The following is a 23,220-nucleotide window of genomic DNA, read 5'->3' on the forward strand; positions in this document are numbered from 1 at the left end:
AAACTGAGGCATAGAGCCCGACACTTTGGTGCTGTGGTCACCCAGCGGGAGCCGTGCTGCCCAGCAGCCAGCCCGGATGCGTCAACTGCAGAGTCTGACCTCTCCACCTCCATTTCCTTGGGCAACAGGCACCATCCCTGTGCCCCGCAAGGACTTGGCAAGGGCATCTGGGAGAAATGGTTTATTACCTAAAAGCAGCCCGTCAGGGCGAGGGTACTACTTTGGTCCAAGTCCCTCGAATGACCCTCGGGGCTCTTCTGAGCAGTCCGGTGGAGGAAGAGTGAGGGTCTAGCAGCCTGGGTTCCCATTCCTCTCTCTGCTGGGTGGCCCTGGGCCAGCCGCTTTCCTTCTCTGGGCCCGTCTCCCTTGCTGCCCATTGAGGGGCAGGGGCTGCGAGGGTGGCATGACCGGGCAGCTGTGAAGTGCCCTGAGTCCCAGGCCGAGGTGTGGTCACGCAGGATTGATGCTGAGAGGGGGGCGGCGCGGGGGGCGGGCGTTCTCAGTCTGCAGGCTCCAGCCAGAGCGGGCGTATCTGCCTGAGCTGGCCCCAGGACGCTCCAGGGCTGGGCTGCCCGGTGGCCAGGGGCCTCGTGTGGCTATTCAAGCATAATTTTCAATGAATCAAAATGATATACAAGGGAACATTTGGGTCCTCAGTCACACCTGCCACATTTCAGCTACATGTGGCTGCGATACAGGTTACCCCGGGCTGCGCTGCCCCCCGGGGCTGTGGTCCCAGACAGCACCAGCCTCACTGAGCGGTGGGGGGGGGGGGGGGGGGGGGGGGGGGGGGGGGAGGGGAGGACACACGCCCGATGGGCGGCAGCGGGCCCGGCCCCGGTTGGCTCTGCAAAGAGCAGCCGGATCGTCCTTCACGCTGCAGAAGCATTGGCCTCCTGGGCCCCCACCCCCACCCCGTGCAAAGCCTCAGCAGCGCCCCCCATCGTGACCAGCAGAATGTTCCCACAGGTCCCCAAATGCCCCGCAAGGACAGGCTCCCCCAGCTGCCAATGGCTCTCCTGGTCCCCGGCCCCCGCCCCCCTGCCCACCCATCCTGTCGTGCGGACGGAGAAACTGAGTCCCAAGGATCCCTGGTGCCCCCACCTTCTCTCTGCTCCGCTGCAGCGAAAGACAAAGCTTCTGATTACAAAGCACCCCCGTTTAGTCCCCCTCTAGCCCTTGTGACACGCGCTGAAAACCACCAACAGTCTCCCTGGGACACGCACCGTTCTATTTTCTCCACACACACCCACCAGCCTCACGCACACACTCCACGTTTCCCTGATTTTTTGGGAGGTTCTGGGATGGAAGGCAGCCCGCTGTGTCCCGGGAGTCCCAGGCCAGAAACTTCTGTTTTTGTGGAAGATTCCTAACAGGGACTCGGGGAGCCTTCAAGGGAAGATTCTAGACTAGAATCCAGGAAGCTCTCCCTCTGAGATTTGGAACTTTGGGGGGGGGGGGGAGTGTGGTGGCCCCCTTGAAAACCTGACTTGAATGGGGTGAGGAAGCCGCCCTCAGCACATTTGCTCATAAACAGAGGAGGTCTGGACCCAGAACGGACTCAGGAGCATCACAGTTGCCCCCGAGGTGGCCCCACTGTCCCCCAGTCCCCGCAGTCCTGGGTCTCGCCACCCCCCCACCCTCCCCTCTCCTGCCTCTGGTCTGAGCTACTCATCCAGTCCCAGCTGTGGGGCAGGCCCTGGGGGAGGCTCTGGGGCTGGACCCTGAACAGAACTTGGGGCCCTCCCGGCTTTCATGGGGGTACAGACGGTCAACAGACAATAAGGAAGCGAACAATATGCAGATAGCGGTGAGCGTCGAGTAGAGAGGGACATGTGGGTGGCCATTAGGGACAGGCTTGTTGGGAAAGGAGAAAGTGACGCTAAAGTCCTGAAGGAGGTGAAGAGGGGAGTCCGAGAGAGCAAAGGCCCCGAGGTGCAGTGCGGTGGGGAGCAGGGGGGAGGCGGGCAAGGCTGAGCGGGGGTGGGGGGGCCGCGGGAAGTTGAGAGGCCAGAGAGGCTGCAGGGGGGAGGCAGTGGCCGGTGGAGGCCGGCGCAGTAACCAGGAGCCAGGTGGTGGCCGTGGGGGCGGGAGACGGGGGTCAGGCTCCAGACGTGCCCAGAGGGGAGAGCCGAGGAGATTCACCGGCAAATGCTAGAAACTGAGTGAGACGGTGAGGGACACCAGGACTCGTTCAGAAGAACCAGGCCGGCAGCCCGGAGGCCTGATGCTGTGGCACACGCTGTCTTCCCACCCCTCGTCCTGTGCCCAGGTGCCCCTGGCCTCTTGTGCATCCTCTCATGGTGGGTGTGGGGATGAGATGAGCACTCAGGCCCCATCCGGACTAGACAATGCTCCCACTGGAGCAGGGAGGGTCCTCGGCAGGCAGGAGCCCCACCGGGGGTGTCCCCAAGCTGGGGCAGGGTGGGGAACATAAGGACCTTGCCCCCCCCACCTCCCATTTGCAAATGGCCTGGCTGAGGCCCAGATGAGGCATGATCCTGGCCCTGGTCACGCGGCAGGTCAGACCCACCCCAGGACCTTAGCACACGATGGGCTCCTCGTCCACAGTCACTCGGGGTATGATTCTAGCGCCTCTCTTTCCCCAGCACGTCCGTTGTCCCTTCTATCTGCCGTGCTGGAGGGAGGAGGGCGCGTGCCAGCTCCGGGCATGTGAGGCATCTGGGAATGGAGTGAGCTGGGGGTCACCCGGGCATTCTACTGCCAGGGCCATTGGTCCCCCCTGGGGAGGCGGGCACCTCCTCCCTGCCAGCTGGGCTCCTCCCCACTCGCCCCTGGAAGACCAGAGGTGGCGGGCCAGCCGCCTGACGCACGAGCCACTGCAGACCCGAGCCGTCTCCGGCAGCCCAGCAAGACCGGCACATAAGCGGGGGCCTCCCCACCTGCCCTCCCGGGGGGGCACTGCGCCCCCCCCCCCCGGGGCCCCCTGAGCTCCAGGGATGGCTGGGGCCAGCACACAGGTTGAGTCTGAGGGCCCCTCTCCTCTCGACTCCCAGCCAAGCTCAGCCCAGAGTTCCTGCAAGGCGGTGCTCAGCCACCGTGAGGGCCATGGTGTCATCGTCCAGTAAAACCTTCAAAAACAGGGCAACAGGTGTCTAGACCGGGGGTGAGAGAGGACTGGTCCGGGGACACTGGCGTGGGAACGCACGCACCCTGCCCTAAGCCACCGAGGCAGCACGCCCGGGGCCGTGGCCCCGCCTGGACCTTCCTGCGGCTGGCAGGAGAGCCTGGGAGGTGGCTCCCTGGCCTCTCCCACGGGGTGACCCGATGCCCTCCCCGGAGCGGCCGCATTATTTCCCCGCGGCAGAGAAGCAAACGTACCAACAGCGAGGGCTCGAGTCAAAGCTCCTGTCTCTGAGCTCAGCCCCTGAGGGAGCGGTCAGAGGGGAACTTGGATCGCCCCCCGCCCCTCACACTTAGCCTCCCCCTACCCAGGACAGGCTGTGGGGGGAACACGTATATCCCGGCCCAATCCAGGGCTCTGGGGCCAAACTGCGGAGCCCGGGGAAGCAGGCCAGGCCTTCTGGGAAGCTGTCTCCCCTCCTCTCCACTTCTGGCCCCTCGGCGTCCACTGGGCTTCCCCCAGACTCTCTCACGCGGGAGCCAGGCCTGCGTGTAGGCCGGGAGGCTACAGGTCTCTGGGTCTCCTCTGCCAGAGGCGCGCAAAACCCCGGAGGCCCAAGCTCCGCAGCCTGTGGTCTGGCGAGGGGGCCGAAGAGCTTTCCAAAGGCCATGTGAAACCCAAACACCTTCCCACGACTTCGACTTTATTAGCCTGACCTGTTCCAGCGCGGTCCACGGTGGGGCTGTGTACTATGTGGGCATCTGAAAGCAGCCGGGGCTCGCCAGGGACTGCCCCCTACCCCAGTGACCGTGCAGCTTCTGCGAGCATCTGCGGGGACCCTGTCCTCCTTGTCCCCCGCACGCCCGCCACCTCCTGCTCCCTAGAGGGTCAGGCATGCCAGGCAAGGCCGCATGGGTGGCCCCCGGGCTGCCTGGTGGGGGCCGAGATCCTGCTGGGGTGAGCCGGAGAGGTGACAGGGGAGGGACCGGGGACGGGGGCACGGGGCGGGACACACGCTTATCCTGGCCAGGAAGGCAGGGAGGAGGGTCACACAGGCAGATGTTGGAGAGCTCTGAAGGCCCAGGGAAGGGGTGCAGGGGAGTCACCCCCTTTTAAGACCCTGTGCGAGGCCCTTCCCCGGGGCCACAAGTGGAGAGAGCGGGGAGGCGGGAACCACGTCCCAGTCACAAAGCAGGGACAGAGGCCACAAGGCAGGAGGGGTCTGTCGGGTTTTCACCCGGCAACACGCCGCTCCTTCACGGACCTAGTGAACGACGTGCTCTTGGGGAAACTGAGGCAGGAGGTGGGGCTTCTGCATGGGCGAGGGAGGGCACCGATGTGAGACCCACCCTTCCCACCCCCTGCTTCTGCTCACCTATTTCACCAGCTGGTGGTGCTCAGAACCCTTTCCCGTGTGAGAAACAGGTCAAGGCGGGAAGAATTTGCTTCCTGGATCCCCTCCTCGGCCAGCCTCTGGGAAACGGACCATCCTGCCCAACGGCCTGGCCGCAGGGACCCAGCCAAGCTGGCACCCCTGCTCTCTGCCTTTAAACTGCGCCCGAGGCAGACAGTACTAAACAATCCTCACTCTGTCCCTAATTCCAGATGCACCTGGAAACTCTCCAGCGATGCTCTGCTCTGGACAGTCTGCTCGTCAGGCAGGTCTGGGCTACCAGGCAGGTCCCTTTGCTTCCCTGCTTCTATACTGGGCTTACTAGGGGTTAACTACGCACCTTCTCAGAAGCTTCTAGAGGGCCGCATGGCACGCTCCCTGAGCCCAAGACCTTGGAGCTTTGTTTTGGGGGCTAGGGGTGGACTAGAGGCCAGCCTCTGGTCAGTGACCATAGGACAGGCCCTCTGGGTCTCCTGTCCGCTCGGGTGGTATCTGTTTGGGGGGCGAGCAGCTCTGCACTGGGAGGGCGGGGAGGACCCCTGCTCTGGCCGGGTCCAGTCCTGGGCCAGGGCGGCGGGCCCCGTGGGGCGGGTCAGCGAGGGACGGAGCAGGTCTCAGCCTCCTGATGCACCGAGGCTCCGCCCCGCGGGGGCGTCAGTAGATTCCCTTCACCCTCTTGTTGTCAGGGTCGAAGGGAGACTTCAGGTGAGCCCGGGCAGGGTAGGCCACCCCCATCCGCTCCAGAGCATAGTCACCACTCTTCACAAAGTCCAGAGTGACCTGTTGCAGAACACGAGGGGGTGTGGGTCACCCGTTACCTGGCGGGTGCTGGGCTCCTCTCCACCTGCTTCCCAGAGGGCGGGCTCGGCCTCACTTGTTCCCTCTGGGCAAACCCATCTCTTAGCCACGGGCCCTCCTCTGAACCCGACAACCGCCCTGAGCCCGTAGGAGCCCTGACTTGGACTTGACCGCCTGGGGCCCCAGCAGAGCCGCGGGCTGGCAGCCCGTGGGGACACCTCCAGCTGGAGAAAGTGTGGATCCCTGCGAAACCGGGGAACTGGAAAAGGACCATGTGCCTAGACCCTGGGCACACTGGCTCCGCATGGGGATCCTGCCCTCTCCGTACAGGGGCCGCACCCAGGGCCGGCCGTGGGCAAGGCACCGTGGGCTCTGCTCCTAGAGATCTCTTCTCTCCCAGCAATGCAGGACAGGCAGCCCGGGTCCCAGGACCCCCAGAGGCCCAGGGTGGGAGCCCCCTGCCCAGGCCTACATGCCAGGCCCGGCACGTCCCTGGCACCCCTGCGCGGGCTGGTCTGACTCACACCCGCCTCCTCCTCGCTCGTTCTTCCAAGTGGATCTCCCTCTGGGGCCTCTGCTGGCCGCACGTGGGGGGAGCTGCAGCCTGGGGTCCTCCGAGTGTCTAAGGCTGAGGCTGGAAAGCTCAGCCCCGGCTGGGTGAGCATCTCAGCCCCCACGGCCAGAGCCTTTCAGTGCCTCAGTTTCCCGGCTGCCACAGGGCTGATGCAGAACTCCAGGGAGCAAGGCAAGCAGGCCGGGCCACAAAGGTGCTACGGCGGTGAGCTCCTCCCCCTCCTCGCTCGCGTCACGGCGTCCAGCCCATGCCACTGACACCCTTGTGACCAGCCAGCCCGTCTGGCAAGTGCTTCGAGCCCCCTCCCCGGGCTCTGACCCCTGCAGGCCCTCAGTGGGCCCTTTCTCTGCCTCTGCGCCCCCTGCCGATGTGCAGGGAGGAGCCGGGCTCAGTGTGGGTCACTGGGGTTTGCAAGTGGTCACGTGGCAAAATGTGTCTATGGCCGCACGTGTCTGTATGTGAGTACACGTGTGCGTACATGCGTGTGCAGGCACACGTGGGACGAGGAAAGAGAGGAGAGGAATGCGCTCTTGGGAGGATGAAGTCCAGGCCTCTGCTCTCCCTGGCGCCCACCCCAGCCTCGAGGTTTGGGTCTCTGGCTCCAGGAGCAGAGGGCGTTAGCCCTGGCCCAGAGCCTCTTTCTGACCAAGAGAAGCCTGGAGCTCCCAAAGTCGGATTTTTTCAGAGAGAAAATACAGAAATAGCCACTGACCCCGCCAGAGACGCGGCCCCATCAACCGTGACCTCGCCGCACCCGGTCGCCCAGGTCCAGCATGGCGCAGGGGTGCGGGTGGGAGCCTGACGGGGAGCCGAGCTTCCCTGAGCAGAGCCAGGGTGGGGGGTGGGGCGGACTCACCGACTGGCCGCTGGGGTCCCGGATGTAGCCGTAGGCGAGAGTCTTGTCAACGGCAAACCCAAAGTCAGCCCTCCGGACGTGGCCTACCACCTGGCCGTTTCTCCAGATGGCCTCCAGGCCAAACATGGGCACTTTTCTGGAAGAAGCAAGAGAGAGCTGGGGCCCCGGAGCCCCCAGTGGGGAGACCCGCGCCCTGGGGCCTGGAGCCATCCCAGTGCCCGGCCCCCAGGTCGTCAGGCACAGCGTCCAAGTGGATGCACGAACGAGAACAGACCACTGCCGGGCCCTGACTTCTGCGTCTGCAGGGACAGACCCCAGGTATTTGGGAAAGGCCCGCCTTTTAACTTGCTTTTCCTTGACTTCTGAATCATTGAAAGCCTTATGCCCCCGAGGCTTGTTTTATCGTGGTTCTTTCTCCACAGAACGCTGCATTATCTATCAAAAGGACTTTTCTTTAGTATGAATGCAGACTATAACATTTCTGAAAATTCAGAAGAGAAAACGCAAAGATTAGACTACAATCACAGATGCTCCAGCGCCCGGAAGTGCCTGGCATATTTAGTGCAAATCTCTGCAGACTCGTGCCTCTGGGTGTTGGGTCGGTGTTTGTGGAGAGCCTGACGGGTGCCCGGGGCCGGCCGCCCCCCCAGGAGAGGGTGGCGCAGCGGCGTGGATCCTGCCCTGGGCAAAGGCGCGGGGACGAGGCGTGGGGGCCTCTGGCTCTGGGCCCCGAGTGAATGAGGGAAGAGGGTGGGACAGACGGCGGTTCCGCCACAAATCCCTGCCCTTTCGTCCCACCCTGTCCTGTGGGGCACATGCTGTTTGCACGTGAGAAAACAGGCCGGGGTAGGGGGCATCCTGGCCGTGTCCTTCCTCAGGACCGGAACCGCCCTGGCTGCCTTGGTGGCCCTGCAGAGAACACCCGAGCGGGGCCGGAGGGCTGTGGCGGGTGCATCTGAGGCTCCCGGAGCCAGACAGACATCAGGCTGCAGGTGCTTCCCGGAGGGCCAGGTGGCAGAGGGGCTCTGCAGGGCTCTGCTCCGTCTGCACCCCCAAACTGGAGCCTGGGCTGCTCCCCAGCAGGTGGACAAGCGGCGTGCGGGGGGGCCGGTCTGACCGGAGCCCCGGGGAGAAGCAGCAGGGAGATGACAAGCCACAGCTCGGCTCCCCCTCTGCCCCCCTTCGTGTCTCCTGACACTTCTGTTGACGGCTCCAGAAATCCGGGAGAATGGCCGCGTTCGTGGGAGCCTGTCAGCCGCAAATCAGCAAAGTCGAGCCGCCGTCCTGGAGACCGTTGCTACCCAGGTTCCCGTGAAGACACCAGCCTGGGACTGTCATTTCAGAGTCACCCGCCCAGGTGGAATCCTGGGACAGCACGGGCCAGATCCCAAGGACATAACTGAGCCATCTGCTCAAAGCCCGCTCCGGGAACAAGTGGAGGGGTCGGGTCCCCAGAACGGGCTCTCCCTCCTGCGGCTGGGTTACCCCATCCCTTGGCACCCCAGGTCTCCAGGCCGCGGCCTGGCCTTCCCTCCACCATCTGTCGTGGGGGGGATTTAACCGGAACATGGTGAGAAGTCACCACACGGTGACTGGGAAGCTGGGCCCTCAGCCCGGGTCCACCCACGGGAGGTGGCCTGGCGGCACCTTTGTCTTTCAAAAGCTGTGTGTGAGGAGGGTGTGTCCCAGCCCCCCCAGGTCCCCTCGGGCCCTGCTGACCCCGTCCTACTGGACGGACAGACGGACAGACGCAGGACCACAGGCCACTCACTCGTCCACCGTGAAGCACACCAGACGCCGGTGGAGGCCCTCGGCCCGCTGCTTCTCCAGGGCCTCCCGCCCCAGGAAGGGGACCGCTGACTTGAGCTTACAGGTGAAGGCCAAGCCCGCCTCCAGGGGGCTGTCGTCGGGGCGCAGGTCTGCGTGCCAGTGCCGGTAGCCTGAGGGGAGGACACCCTGGGGTCGGTGCCCAGCAGACGTGGGGGGCGGGCTCCTCCTGCACCTACAGAAGGTCCCCTGGGCGAGGCCCCGGGAGCGGATGCCCCTTCCAGCCTCTGCCCTGCCGGTGAGCTGTCAGGCAGGGACCCGAGCAGCCCTGCCCTCACATCCTTCCAACCTCCGGGGGAAACCCAGGCACCCAGTCCAAATCCAGCCCCGGCCCTGCCCCCCCAAGGCTGGGCAAGCACCCTTCCCCCTCGCCCTCCAAGTGCTGCTGTCAGGGACCCCAGCCCCGGCCCCAGGCCTGCGTGGAAGCCACGCTCTGTGGGCAGTGCAGGGGTTGGTGGGGGGAAGGCTGGGGAGGCGGACAGAAAGGGGCAGGCGGGAAGGGGAGTGGGGCAGGGAAAAAGCACAGGGGCCGACACCCCCGGCCCCCCCACCGCCTGCAGCGTGGCTCCGGGCAGCCCGGAGGCACCCTGTGGGCCCCACACACACCTTTCTCGATGCTCAGGGAGTCGATGGCCCGGTACCCGGCGTTGACGAGGCCGTGCTTGGTGCCTGCAGCCATCACAGCCTGGTACACGGCCACACAGGCTGGCTTGGGCACATGAAGCTCCCAGCCCAGCTCCCCCACGAAGGAGAGCCTCATGGCCCGCACCTGGGGGCACAGAGCCCGACTCAGACCCAGGCTAGGGTCAGGCGACCCAGGTCGAGCGCCTACTGTCACCATTCTCACTAGCTGGCCCCGGCCCTGGCCGCCCAGCACCCAGGGATGGGGTCTCCAAGGACAGAGCTCCAGACTGCTCTGGAAATCTCTAGGGGGAAAGAGGGGTGTCAGCACTGGGAGCAGGAGAAAGCGGACACACGGTTCCCAGGCCTCACTCTTTTAAGCCACTGTGCACGTGTCCTGGGGCAAGCCGTACCAAATGGCCACAGACCGGGGACTTAGAGGAGCAGAAATGTGTTCTCTCCCAGTTCTGGAGGCTTGAGGCCCCAAATCAAGGTGGCAGCACTCTGTGCTCCCCCCAGAAGCTCTGGGGGAGGGTCCTTCCTGCCTCCTCCAGCCACAGGTGCTTCCTGGGCTTGTGGTCACATCCCTCCAGTCTCTGTGTCACACGGCTTCTCCTCTGTGTCTTCTCTACTTTGGTCTCTTATCAGGACACTTGTCACTGGAGCCAAGATCCACCCTGGTCCTGGACGATCCTGTCTTAAGATTCTTACCTGAGTCACAACGTCAAAGACACTACGTCTAACTGAGGCCACACTCGGGTTCTGGGCGGGGGGCGAGGACGCAGGCACCTATTTTGGAGGCCACCATTCAGTCACCACAGCGACCTTTGGCAAGTCTCCTGGCCTCCCTCTGGCCTCAATTTCGCCATCTGTAAATGGGATCAGGAGCCCGGCTGTGTCTGTTTTAAGAAGCTCTGAGGTCTGGGGCGCCTGGGGGGCTCCGTCGGTTAAGCATCCGACTTCGGTTCGGGTCACGATCTCACGGATTGTGAGTTCGAGCCCCGCGTCGGGCTTTGTGCTGACCGCTCGGAGCCTGGAGCCTGATTAGGATTCTGTGTCTCCCTCTTTTCTGTGTCCCTCCCCAGCTTGCACTCTGTCTCTCTCTGTCTCTCTCTTTCAAAAATAAACACCAATCAATCACTTAAAAATAAAAAAGAAGCTCTGAGGTCTGTCTGTGAGGGGGAGTTGCTGGCAGGTCGGTGGCCCAGCTCAGGGGTCACTGTGGCGGGGAAGCAGACAGGTGCTGAGTCGGCACTGTGATTGCTCCCCGGCCTGGTCAGCCTTGGCCAGATGCTGGGCTCTGAAGACACACACAGCCTCTGCCCCCACCCCCGTCCCTGCCCCGGCCTGGAGTCTTAGAAGGCCAGAGCCAGAAGCACAAGCCAGTTCTCTGGCAACCACGCTCAGGGTGGGCAAGTGTTGGGCAGGAAGGTGCCTGCCTGGGAGGGCCCGGCCCGGCTGGCAGGTGACAGAGCTTCCCGCTGCAGACAGGCCTTCCCGGAGAGCAGGGGCCAGGGCACCGAGCTGGAGCAGGTGTGCAGGGGAGGACAGAGAGAGAGGGGCATACAGTGGGGTCGAAAGGACCTTTGTGAGGACCACTTCAGTGACAGCTGGGCCCCGGGGGCCAGCAAGGGACTGTGCGTCCCCAACGCCCCGGAGAGGACAGTGCTGTTGACACAGTGTCCCTGGGCTACATCCTGCACACACATTCCGTCACTGGAGCACTTCTCCCACATGGTGGCAGAGACCCATGTCAATAACATCCAGGGGATGATGCGAAAACAGAGGCCCAGAGGCGCCACGCGTCTCTGATGGGGCAGCCGGCTTCTGGGTACCAGGCTGGCAGCTGTGTGGGGGCCACAGCCAGCAGCGGGCAGCGCCCTGCCCGCTGGCCTGTGACCTGTCCTGTATGGTTGGTTTGCTTACAGGTCATTCACAACCCAGCCACAGTGCCTGCTTCCTGGCCTCCGGGCAAATCCTCGAGTCCACGGGGTCCCCGGGGGTAAGGCCTGAGCCCGCAGCTCCAGGACCGTCCTTGTCCCAAGAGGGACATGGAAAGTGCAGCCAAGTGCAGAGCTCACGGGGAGGAAGGAGCCTACCCCATCGCTGCCGCGAGCCTGTGAGGCTCCGACTGGATTACTGTCTACACAGGAGGGGGCGGAGGCCACTCTCCCGAGCACAGACCCAGCTCCTTACAAGCCTGACACTGTAATCACATTGCTGCCGAGGGGTTGGATTCTGAAAGCTCTGGAAACAGTGAACATTTGCTCTGAGTTGCCATTTGCCCAGGCCTCTCAAAAAAACTCACAATCGACACAGAAAACGTACTGTTGACATTTCCCTGCTTCCCTAGTGCAAGCCGTGGGCCCCTGACAAAGATTGCCTGTCAACGGGGTTCTAATTTTAGACAGCCCACGGAGGAGCTTGGGACTCAACGCCAATCTCATTTTGAAATAGGAAAAATCATTTTTAAAGCTCCCCCATTAATGGTCCAGGTTCGTGTCAGACACACACGGTCCCAGTTAAGTGAGAGGGTCAGGCCCTGGGGCTCCGTGATTTCATCGGCGGAAAGCCTCTTCCCAGCCTCTTCCACGGCTCCCAGGAACCCCACCCCCACCCCCCGCCCCACTCCCCGGGCCAGGGGCCGGCTGCCTGGCTCTCTACTGCACCCTTGTGCTCAGGTTCAGCACACAGTAGGTGCTAAATAAATACTTCCCAAACGACGGAGTAAAACAGGGGCAGATGGACCTCTGCTTCTGGCAAATTGAGGGAGTTTGGGGAAGCCCAGGTGCATTTCCAAGTTCACAGAATTGCTGGTTTTCAAGACGTCTTCATTTGTTTCCACTGAAGCAGTGGATTTGGATTTCTTCTGAGCAGGGACACACAATAAAGAGGAAAAGCTAAAAATGAGGATAGCCAGATCATGGGCTCTGGTCAGCCTCTCCTCCCTGCCTCAGTGCCCCCATCTGGTAGATGGGAGAGGACAGTGCTTCTGATCATCAAGTTCAGGGGAAGCATGGTGCCTGGGACACAGTCACCTGCCAGCAAAGACTGGGTTGGACTGACTTCAAAAGCAAGCCCCACACCGAGGCAAACCCCCTTGCAAAACAGAGCCCCACTCTCTTACAGGAGCCACAGGCCCTGGATGAAGTCACAAAATCATGGAAGGTCATCAGGAAGGACCTTAAATCAGGACCTTCTCTCACCCTAAAGACCCCCCCCAAGATACTGTTGGAATTAATAAACACAGGCTCAAAATCAACACACAAAAATCAATGGGGTTTTTATACCTTAGCAATGAACAATCCAAAAAGGAAATTTTTTAAAAACCCCATTTATAATAGTATCAAAAAGAACAACATACTTAAAAAGAAACCTAACTGTGGAGGTAAAAGACATCTACACCGAAGACTACCAAACTTTGCCGAAAGAAACGAGAAAGGATATAAATAAATGGGAAGACATCCCATGTTCATGGATTGGAACACAGTATCATTATATCAATACTACCCAACGCGATGTGCAGATTCACTGTATCCCTATCAGAATCTCAGGGACACTTTTTGCAGAAATAGAAACATCCATCCTAGCATTCGTACGGAATCTCAAGGGACCTCACACAGCCAAAGCAATCTTGAAAATGAGTAAGGCTGCAAAACTTGCAGTTCCTGATTCCAAAACTAACTACAAAGCTCCCGTAATCGAAAAGCGTGTGGTACTGGCATAAAATCCGACAAACAAACCGATGGAATAGAAAAGTGGGCCCAGAAATAAACCTTCACGTGTGTGGCCAAACGATCTCCAGCAAGGCTGCCAAGACCACTCAATGGGGAAGGGAGAGTCTCTTCAACAAACGTGTTGGGAAAACTGGACCTTCACATGCGGAAGAATGAAGCCGCATTGGCGCCATATACGAACATTAACTCAAAATGGATTAAAGACCTCACTGTACGTCTTAGAACTGTAAAACTCCCAGGAGAAACAGGGGAAAGTTTCATGACCTTGGACTTGGCAATGATTTCTTGCATATGACACCAAAGGCACAGGTAACAAAAAGCAGAATTAGTCAAATGGGGCTACGTCAAACACGAAAATTTCTGTGCATCGAAGGAAACGGCCAACAGTGAAAAGACAACCTACAGAGAGGGAGGAAATATTTACAAATCATATATGTAACAAGGGGTTAATAACAAGCATACATAAAGAACCCCTACAACTCAACACCAACAAAACAACCCGACTGAGAAACAAGGAAAGGATAAACAGAACTGGGGTCTATCCATACAATGGAATATTATCATCCAATAAAAGGAAGATTTTGACACCTGCTACAACACGGATGAACCTTGAGGCCATCGTGCTAAGTGAGATAAGCCAGACACAAAAAGGCAAATCCTGTATGATTCCACTTCCATGGAATTAAACTAGTCACACTCATAGAGACGGAAGGTAGCTGGTGGTTACCAGGAGCTGGGGACAGGGCAAATGGGGGTTGGTGTTTAATTGATATGGAGTTTCAGTTTTGCCAGATGAAAAAGTCCTGGAAATCTGTTGCACAACAATGTGAATCCAGTTAATACTACTGAACTACATGCTTTAAAAAGGTTAAAATGGTAAGAACAGAACAAACACCCTTTTCCCCATGGATGGGCACCTAAAGCCCAGGGGGACCGGGGGACTGCTCTCTTAATGTTTTGGGTGCCAGGAGCAAGGGAAAGGCAGCAGACGCTCGTGCTGACACTGGTCCATGACGGGCCAGCCACCCACAGAAGCGGCAGGCACCATGGTGGCCGAGAGCGTGAGCTCGGGTTTAAATCTGAGTCCCCAGGGGCGCCTGGGCGGCTCAGTCCGTCGAATGTCCGACTCTTGATTTCCGCTCAGGTCGTGATCTCACAGTTCGTGGGACTGAGCCCTATGTTGGGCAAAGCATGGAGGCTGGCTTAAGATTCTTTCCCTCGTCCTCTCTCTCTCTCTCCCCCTGCTCCTCCCCCCTCAAAATAAATAAACTTTTAAAAATAAAAATAAAAAAAATAAATAAGTAAATAAAAAAAGTCCCCTGGTGACTGATGTCCCTCTGAGTCTCTTCTGCAAGCCCAGGATGATAACAGTATGTCCTTCATCGGGGCACCTGGGAGGGCTCAGCGGGTCAAGGGTTCAACTTTGGCTCAGGTCACCATCTCTCGGTTCGTGGGTTCGAGCCCCGCGACGGGCCCTGTGCTGACAACTCAGAGCCTGGAACCTGCTTTGGATTCTGTGGCTCCCCCTCTCCCTCTCCCTCTCTCTCTCAAAAATAAATAAACATTAAAAAATTAAAAAAAAAATAAAAACCCGTATGTCCTTCATAGGCTCATGGGAGCACTCAACAGAATCATCCCCATAAAGCCCCAGGCAGGGTGCTCACCACGGGGGAAGTGGTGTTACCGGCCCAAATAAGGAAGCGGGGACTCAGGGGGAGTTTGGTCGCTTGCCCCAGGCCCGCTGATGTCCCGGGAAATGTTTGATAATCCTCTCCCGGGGTGGGGCGGGGGGTGTTCTGTAGCACTGACCACTTTCCGTGGTGTAAATGCTCCTCCCGCTGCTGGTGATTTCACTGTGGCTCACTAGTCTTCCTACAGATTTCACCGTGGCTCTCCCGCTGGCACCAGCCCGCCCAGTACTCGGGGGAGGCCTCGCAACTGGGAAGCGGGCAGCACGGGGGGGCCCCGCCAGGGTTTCCAAGTGGAGAGCCCGTGCGGGTGCCGTAAGATCCACACTCTCTGCCCTGACGGACTCACTCGAAGATTGTTGGGTGCCTGGGTTCTAGCAAGACGTGATCCAGGGGCTTGCCTCCATGCTTGGTGACTCAGGGCGCTCCTGCCGGCTTTCCGTGGACGGGACGGGAGTCCGGGGAGGTGCTGGGCCGCCGCCTCGGCTCAGATCAAAGGCCACGCAGGGGCCCCCAGGCAGGGGAGGCCACGTGGCTCCCGTGGGATGCCCTGGGCACGTGCGTCACCAGAACAAGCCCGGAGTGTGCCTTTCCGGGTAAATATCGCAGGAGGGCTCCGGCAGCTGTGCCCACGGACTCAGGCCAGCATGTCCAACCTTTTCAGATCACATTAGCTCATGGCAGTCTTACAAGTTTCCAGGCGTTTGGTTGTGTAACAGCACCCCCAACACACCATGCACATCCTTCCAACTCAGCCATCTCTTACATAAATGAGGATTCCCAGGGGGTGGGCAGAGATCAGAGCATGGGCGGCCCTCTGCAGGGGCCTGGCGTCCTGAACCCCCAGGAAAAGGGGAGAAAATGTTGGCGACAGGTTCAAGGATCTTCATTTTTCAACCTCCCTGGAGGCTCCCAAGACATCCTCGATTCTAATAATGACCGATCTGCAGGGGGGATGTGCAATTTCCCCCAGCGGTCTGGTCCAGAAGGCTGGGTGTGCAGTGGGGGTGGTGGCTCTGGGGAAGGTGGTTATGGTAACAAAGATAGTGGTGATGGCAGGAGTTGGGGGGCATGGTGAAGGGGGTGGGGGTGGGGGAGAGGATGTTTGCAAACTGATTTCCAAGAATAAGAATAGATAAAAGGTATGATGCTCAAATCACACGTCAAAAACTTGACCTTCGGGGCGCCTGGGTGGCTCAGTTAAGCGTCCGACTCTTCATTTGCGGCTCAGGTCATGATCTCACGGTTCGTGAGTTCGAGCCCCACATCGGGCTCCGCACTGACAGTGTGGAGCCTGCTTGGGATTCTCTCTCTCCCTCTCTCTCTCTGCCCGCCCCCCCCCCCCCGCCCCCATGTGCACGCTCTCTCTCAAAATCAATCAGTCAACAACAACAACAAAGTCAACAACAAGTCAACAACAAGTTGACCCTTTCCGAGGATCTGAAAAGCTCCACAGAAGCTGTCCGACCCTCGGGGTCCTTCTTCCAGGCCCCCGGAAGGCCGGATGCGCCACAGACCCTACTCTCTGCGCTCCTTAGCGGAAAGCACACCTCGCCAGCCAGCCGCCCCTGCAACCGCAGATTTCAAGCCACCCTGGATAGTCCCTGAGCTGTCCACACCACAGAGCACAGTAGTGAGAACACCACTCATTCCCTGCAGAGAAAGGACAGAGCCCTACCCCAGGGGAGCTTCCAGAACCTCTGAAGCTCCTGCCCCGGACGCCATCCAGACACGTCTTCACCTCACGCTTTCACGGCAAGAAGCCACCCGGTCCCCCAGGGGGTGCCTTGAACAGTGGCTGTGGCCACACGGCGGCTTTCTCCACCACACCCACGGGACCCGCCCCCTGCCCCCCTGGCTTCCCAGAGCCACGGACGAATCTGGGCATGTTGTGCGAGGCGACTTCTTAGGCAGCCGCTAAAACCCCACTGTCAAATGAATACAGGCTCTGAGAAGCTACGGGCGGCTCTGTATGCAGGTGGGAGAACATTCCATCCCGAGCTAATCGAATCCCAACGCTGCCACGGCGAGCCCTTCACACCGTCGGGAGGAGAAATCCAATTTCCTTTTGACCTGAAATTAATTTTCAGAAGACAATCACTTTATCACTGTGCCTCGTGACGGGCCTCGTGATGAGCTTCCAGAGGGGGCCTCCCGTCCTCGGCCGAGGCGCCAGGAACACCACGTCTCCCCCGGTAACCACGCTGGGAAAGCGCTTCCCACTGGGACCCTCGCTGGCCTCGAGGCCAACATGTGAAGGCAAGGACATCTGGTCAGTTTCCTGCCAAGGAGACGCTTCCCTCCTCCCTGCCCTTCCTCTAGGAATGCGAGGCTCAGGGAAGCTGGGGGCCCGAGATCTTGGGGACTTGTTGCAAAACCAGGACGCGGCTCAGCCGGGGTCGTCGACCCGTCTGTCGGCCGTGAGTGTGGGTCACGGCGGGCGGTGGCAGGGTCCCGCTCGCCGCCCTGGGCCCCGGCTGCGGTCGGGGCTCCGGCCCCCAACATTCCGCACGTTGTGACCAGGAGGCCTTGCCGGCTACACATTCGTCTTCTGCATCTGCTTGGCCGGAACCCAATTACCTCCCGTACAACTTGGCCCGGCCCACGCTCTGGCCCAGCACCTTTTCAGGCGGAGGGATATGGCGTCGGTACGTGCTGAAGCCGGGGCAAGATATTTTTTGGGAGAATATGAAATCCCCCTGGATTCACAGAGAGTTCAGGCTGTCTGGACAGACTTGCAGGGCAGCCCAGAAAGGATTTTAGACACCGTCCAGGCTTCGTGCTACAGGTGGGGAAACCGAGGCCAGGAGAGGTGGTCCCAGAAGGCCGGGGCAAGACTAGAGGCTCCCAGCTCTGTTGAGCACTGGGGTGACTTTGTTCCCGAACCCTCGGGTTCTGTGCCGATCCAGCTCCCGCCCCTCCCCCCGCCCCACCCCCCCTGCCTGTGAGGCCACCACGGGGCCGAGGGCAGCTCAGGTCCCACAGCCTGAGGCCCGGCCAGCGGCTGACTTCCCCACTCCCCTTCCTGGACAGTGAATGGGGAGGCCATTGCACCCTAGGCTTGGACCATCCTGGAACAGGGGGCCTGGGCCATTCTGAGGTCAGCAAACCCCGTCACATCACCACTAAGGAACCTCAGCCTTTGCTCCGTGTGGCCCACGCCTCCATCGCCCGGGGGAGGGGATACCCGGAGGTGGGATTTCGGCGCGTCCGGGGCCCCAGCTGGGCACCAACCTACCCCACCCTCTTCGCATCCGTCGAATGTTCTTGCCCCGTTTCTGTCATGTCTAGGAGTGGGCCCACCAGGGCCCCTGGGGGACTCCCAGCCCCTAGGGCAGGATGGGGTCCTCCCGGTAGGCCACAGGGCGGGCTGCAGTGACCTCACCTCCAGGCTATTTGACGTGACCTCCAGAGCAGCAGGGAGGAGGAGGGACCAGAAGAGGGCTGTGTGACACAGCCAGGCGCCAGGCAGACTCTGGGCTCTGCACTCGCCCAGCTGCCCAGCCCCCTAAAGGCACCGAGCATCCAAGGACACACACACACACACACACACACACACACACACACACGAGTGACCCGCAGGACATTCAATCCGTGTGTTTGGAGACTGGCCGCTCTTCCTAAGGAGCGAGGCAGCGTCCCCCCCGCCCTGGGCGCTGGCTGTCACATCCCCTGTAGGAGCCGCTATGCGCTTCTAGCCAGGCAGTGGACAGAAAGAAGCCTGTGCTGGTCACCCCCAGGGTGTGTGCTCCTTTCGTCCTGCCAAGGGGGACAGGGGGCCGTGGGATGAGGGACCCCTGTCCCGGGGCCGGGCCCCTCCCCAGCCGAGAGGCCCGAGTCACCCTGTCTTCCCTCGCTTGCCCTGCCACAACTCCATTCTCCCTCCTGGGAACCTGTTCCTGGGACCTTCCTCACTGCCATGTCAGCTGCCCGGGGAGCGACCAGGCCCTGTCTCCAATGCAGGCGGGGCTGTGCTGCCGAGTCCTTTCTGCCCCCACCCCCACCCCAGCTAGGCTGTGAGCCAGGCTGTGGAGGAGGGAGGGGCGCATCCCAGGGCCTCCGGGTCCGGCTTACGGGGCCCGGCACCAGTGAGGGGGTTGCTCCCAGCCAACAAGCCCGGAATTAATCCTAGAGCCAGGTGGGGGCGCAGGGGCTGGGTGGTAGAGGGCAGAGGTGCGGGGAGGAAGGTCAGCATCGGGACTAGAAGCTGCGGTGTGGTCAGGACTCAGAGGAGAACCCGAATTGGCCAGTGTGAGCTGAGGATGCCAGCCTCTCGCAGGCGGGACCCGGCTTGGCAAGCTCTGAACTTTTGCGCCCCTGGGACAGCGCGGGGCACGGGGAGGAGACAGAAACTAGCAAAGGACCCCACCATGGAATGACCCAGCGGGCCCGGACTGTGTACCTGGGACACCTCTGGGTCTGGGTCTGGTTCCGGTTCTGAGGGACCTGCCGTAGGTCAACGATCAGAGTCCTAAAAGGGCCACCGTCAAGGGGAGCTCATCCCCAGGCTATTCCCAAGCACGACGCTGCTCGAGGAGCCGAGAGACGACCACAGGGGTTTTCAAAGTGGCTCCTGGAGAATGTTTAAAGGGACCGGAAAACTGTCACCACGGTCGTCAGAGAAGAAACCTGCGCACACACGCTGTCTTCTGTTTTAAACCTTACAGACGCAGGTCGGGGAAAGCAGACGCGATGTCAACCTGCTGACCTCGGCTCTGCCGCGGGCAGAGTCACAGGGACCTCCGTGTCCTTGCTCTCGGTTTACAAACGTCCCCAGCATCTACAGTGAGACCCGGTGCCCACCATCCCCTCAGCCGGACTCCGGCAGGCGGGCTCTGGGCTGGCACCTCGTGCGAGGCCCCTGCTCACGCACCAGCCACCCCTGGGCCAAGGGTGGAGGGAAGACACTCAGACAGGTCCAAGGTCACACTCAAAGGGGTCACGCTAGAAGGGAGCTCTGCCTCCAGGCCCCTCTCCTTCTTAACCACCACACCGAACATTCATTCATAAAGTAATAAAACACCTTTTGACAAAACCAGGAGGTCAGTTCCAGAGGAGACAGTGAGAAGCCGCCCCATCGGTGTCCTGTGCCTGGACCCGGGCATCCCATGACACCCTCACCTTGTGTCTGGCCTCTGTTACCCTAGGGAGGGGGGTCATCCCGGAGTCTGGCCCCGCTTCCCCTCGGCCCGAGACCTGACCCAGCCCGGCTCCCCGGCCCTGCCGGCCAAAGTGCAGCCAGACGGCCACGGGCCAGACCTAGGGAGGCAGCCAGGGCTGAGAAGGGCCGGCCCCCGGGGCGGGAGACGGCGGAAGTACACTGGCCAAGAACAAGCCCCGGGTGCCTCGTTGGAGCTGCCTGGGCTGGGAAGGGAAGTGCTCCCCTCCTGGTGCTCTCCCCCACTCCCCCACCCCAGCCACACGCGGGCCGAGCGGACACCAAGCCTCTCAACTCCCCTTCACACCTCCACAAGCCAGAACCCAATCCCAGGTGGGGCTGGACGCTGCATGGACCCCAGGGGGGCCCACAGCCCAGCTGCCGTCGAGGCCCGCTGGATGCCTGCCGGGGCCTGGGTCGAGCTGTGCCGCTTTCTTAAAGCACCCACCCTCTCTGGTCCTGGCAAGCAGCTCTGCACAAAGGAGGCAGGAAGCAAGCTAGACAGAGTAGACAGAGACCCCTCCGCCCCCAGCTTCCTGTCCCTCAGCTCCGCCTCCGGGGAGTGAAGGTCAGTGCTCCCCTGCTCTGCACACCCGCCTTTGTCCCCATCCTCTCTCTGGCGGCCTCCTCAGGACCCAGTGCTAACAGGACCCAGGTTGGGCCCCGAACTCCAGCCCCTCTGCAGGCCAGGATCCCACTCTTCCACGACCCGGACGAACATGGAGGCAGAGGGAAGGGAGAGGTGCACCCCCCGCCCGGCTGTCCATCCACCCCCACCCCACCCCCCAGCCCCCGCCTGATGGCCCTGTCCGTTTTGTGGACGCGTATCTATGTGCTTTAATGCTTCACTAGCTGAGGGCCGGGGGCGCTCTGCCCAACCTCTCTGAGCTCAGTTCCCTACATCATGAGCTGCCGTAGGGCCTGGGCCAGCGCACCTGGCCGTGACCCTGACCACCACGCGGGATGATCCCAGACTAGCTGTTCTCCCTGGGCGATTCTGCCCCCTGGGGACACTGGGTCGCGTCTGGACACATTTGTGGTGGTCACTGCTGGGGGCGCTCCTGGCATCGAGTGGGTGGAGGCCAGGGGTGCCCCTCAGGCCAGCCTCTGGCCTCCCGAACGTCCACAGTGCTGAGGCTGAGGAGCCTCGTAATGGAACCTCTGGGTACTTGTGAGCCTTGAGTGGGACACGCGCACGCCACGCGCTCAGAACGGGGCCTGGTGCCCAGCAAGCCCCCGGCAAATAGTGGCCGAGGCTCCCTTTACTGTCCGCTCCTTCCCTTGGCCTCGGGGAGTCAGAACGGAGACCAGGATGCCTCATTTCCAACAAGGACGCTGAGGCGCCGGGAAGGGACGTGCTGGCCCAGAGCTGGACCCAGCCCCGGTCCCCCCTGCCCACCGCCCCCACCCGCCGTGGTCTCCGAAGAAACCTCCTGCCAGAGCCGGGTCCCATAGAGCCCCGACACCGGCCACAGTGCTGGAAGCCTTGGGTCCCGGGACTTGCACTTTCTGGAACTGGGAGCAGCTCGAGAGGAGCACCCACACACATCCACAACGCTACGTGGGTGCGGGGTGGGGGGTGGAGAACGCCAGGGAAGGCCAAGTGCCTCCCCAAAGGCCACGGAGCCCAGCCACGGTAGCAAACCGCTCTGCTGTCCCCAGTCCTGTCGTTTCCAACGCGGTGGAGGAAGTACGTGCCACCCTGACCCGAGAGGACACAACGCCCCGTGCCTCTGACGAGGGGACGCTGAGGGCGGCTGCGTGGGTGTCGAGGCTGTCTTTCCCGGCGGAAGCTTGGGGGTGAGCCCCCCAGCATGTGCGGGGCACTGGGCAGAGGCCTGACTTGGACCCATCTCCCCTCTGGAGTCCGAAGAGCCCGCGGGCAGGGCCATCTAAGTCCCCACGGCGAAGTGGGGCACAGAGGCTCCCAAGCCCGAGCCCCAGGCGCCCTGGCACCACCCACCACCCAGGAGAGGCTGCCCGTTGGACCTACCAGGTGCCCGGCGGCTCTCACCAGCTTGTGGGTGGAGAAAGGAAAAGCCTCGTCGCTCAGGTCTGCGTCCAGCACCTCCTGGAGAATGGCCCGGCTGTGGGCAAGAACAAAGTCGGCTGGTCAGTCACCAAACTCTTGCTGAGCATTCGTGGGTACGGGCTCTGGGCCAGGAAGGCACTGGGGACAGAGCAGGGAGCAGGACGAGTCTCCCCATCGCCGTGACTCAGACGGATAACGGACAGGTATCAGTAACAGCACACCAAGAGAAGCACCTGCCAAAAATCCAGTCCGCAAGAAAGCCCGTTCAGCGGGAACGATGATGGGCAGTGAGCCCAGCCCGGGTAGAGACCAGACTCACCCGAGCTACTGGGGCAGTGGCCTGACCATCTAACGCCCCCAAGTGCCCCCCAAGTCCCAGGGCAGGAGCCTAGTTTGCGAGTTCCCTGAGGGCAGGGGCTGCCCTCCTCACCTCCCGCACCCCAGCACCGGCACCCGGGAGTCCGGCTCTCGTGCTTGAGGGGTGACCTGAGAGCTCGCTGGGCCCAAAGCTCTCACTACCCACGGAAACCTTCACTTCTTGGGCCCCTTGCGCCCTTGTCTCCCTCCAGGACTTCGTTCACTCCTTCCTGCACGCCTCGGCATTGCCACCCGGGTGCCCTGCCCCTGGTTAAGCCTTTGTCATCCTTCAGGTCTTGGCTTGGCTGCCACCTCCTCCAGGAAGCCCTCCCCGACTCCCTGAATCTGAGGCTCTGATACATCTGACGGGGCACCTCTCACATGGCTTGTCCTTGCTCCTGTCCCAACGTGCCCGGCACAGAGGGCACACGGTAAATGGAATTGAGTGACAACAGCCTGGCTCTGCACCCCAGGGTGGGCTCCCCGTTGGCAGGAGACAGCTCCCCGTGGGGGTACCAGCGGGTGCTGGGGCTGCTGGGTACCGCTGCTCAGAATGCTTGCGGCCCACCCTAATTCCCGCCCCCACGGTGCTGGAGCTGCCCACCCACACCGGCCCGAGATGCCTAGCACGCTGCAGGCTGCGAGTGCCTTATGTAACACACACCCCCGGCCCCCACGTGCTGCCAGCCCCCAGACAGCCCACCTCCGGTCCTCGAGGAGCACGGCCCCTCCGTAGCTCTGGGGGGTGGCCGGCGTCTTCCCTGCCTGCATCCCGGCAGGGGCGGGAGCCTGGAGCTGCCGCCTGGGCCGGGCCCCAGGCCGAGGGTCTGTAGGGGGTCAGCAGGCACCAATCTACCTAACGTGGGCGGGGGGCGCAGGAGGCTGTCCCTCCACGAGAGGGACAGCAGGTGGCGCTGGAGGGCACGGGCCAGAGACGCAGGTTCAAGTCCTGGCTCCCCTGCTCACCCCTGGCCTCCCCCCGCCTCCCCATCCTCTGCGGGGGGGGGGGGGGGGGGGCAGAGATGCCACCTCCCAGGACTCCGGTGGGGAATCAGCGAGAAAGTACCTGCCGAGCGTCTGGACGTTGATGACCG

General features: G+C 61.6%; 1 protein-coding gene across 6 annotated transcripts in view; it reads right to left on the reverse strand.

Moving 5' to 3' along the window:
- Positions 1-3,771: 3,771 nt before the first annotated feature.
- SARDH (sarcosine dehydrogenase) overlaps positions 3,772-23,220 on the reverse strand; it is a 62,276-nt gene continuing 42,827 nt past the window's right edge. For all 6 annotated transcript variants that reach the window (XM_045470271.1, XM_045470270.1, XM_045470273.1 and 3 more), the window contains 5 exons: positions 21,731-21,824; positions 9,140-9,302; positions 8,478-8,646; positions 6,707-6,842; positions 3,772-5,258 (listed from right to left, as the gene is read on the reverse strand). In XM_045470271.1, the coding sequence (XP_045326227.1) occupies positions 5,133-5,258; positions 6,707-6,842; positions 8,478-8,646; positions 9,140-9,302; positions 21,731-21,824 (688 nt within the window). In that variant the 3' untranslated portion in view covers positions 3,772-5,132. The remainder of the gene's footprint in view (positions 5,259-6,706; positions 6,843-8,477; positions 8,647-9,139; positions 9,303-21,730; positions 21,825-23,220) is intronic.

This window comes from Leopardus geoffroyi, chromosome D4 (assembly GCF_018350155.1).
Source record: "Leopardus geoffroyi isolate Oge1 chromosome D4, O.geoffroyi_Oge1_pat1.0, whole genome shotgun sequence".
Lineage (NCBI taxonomy): Eukaryota > Metazoa > Chordata > Mammalia > Carnivora > Felidae > Leopardus > Leopardus geoffroyi.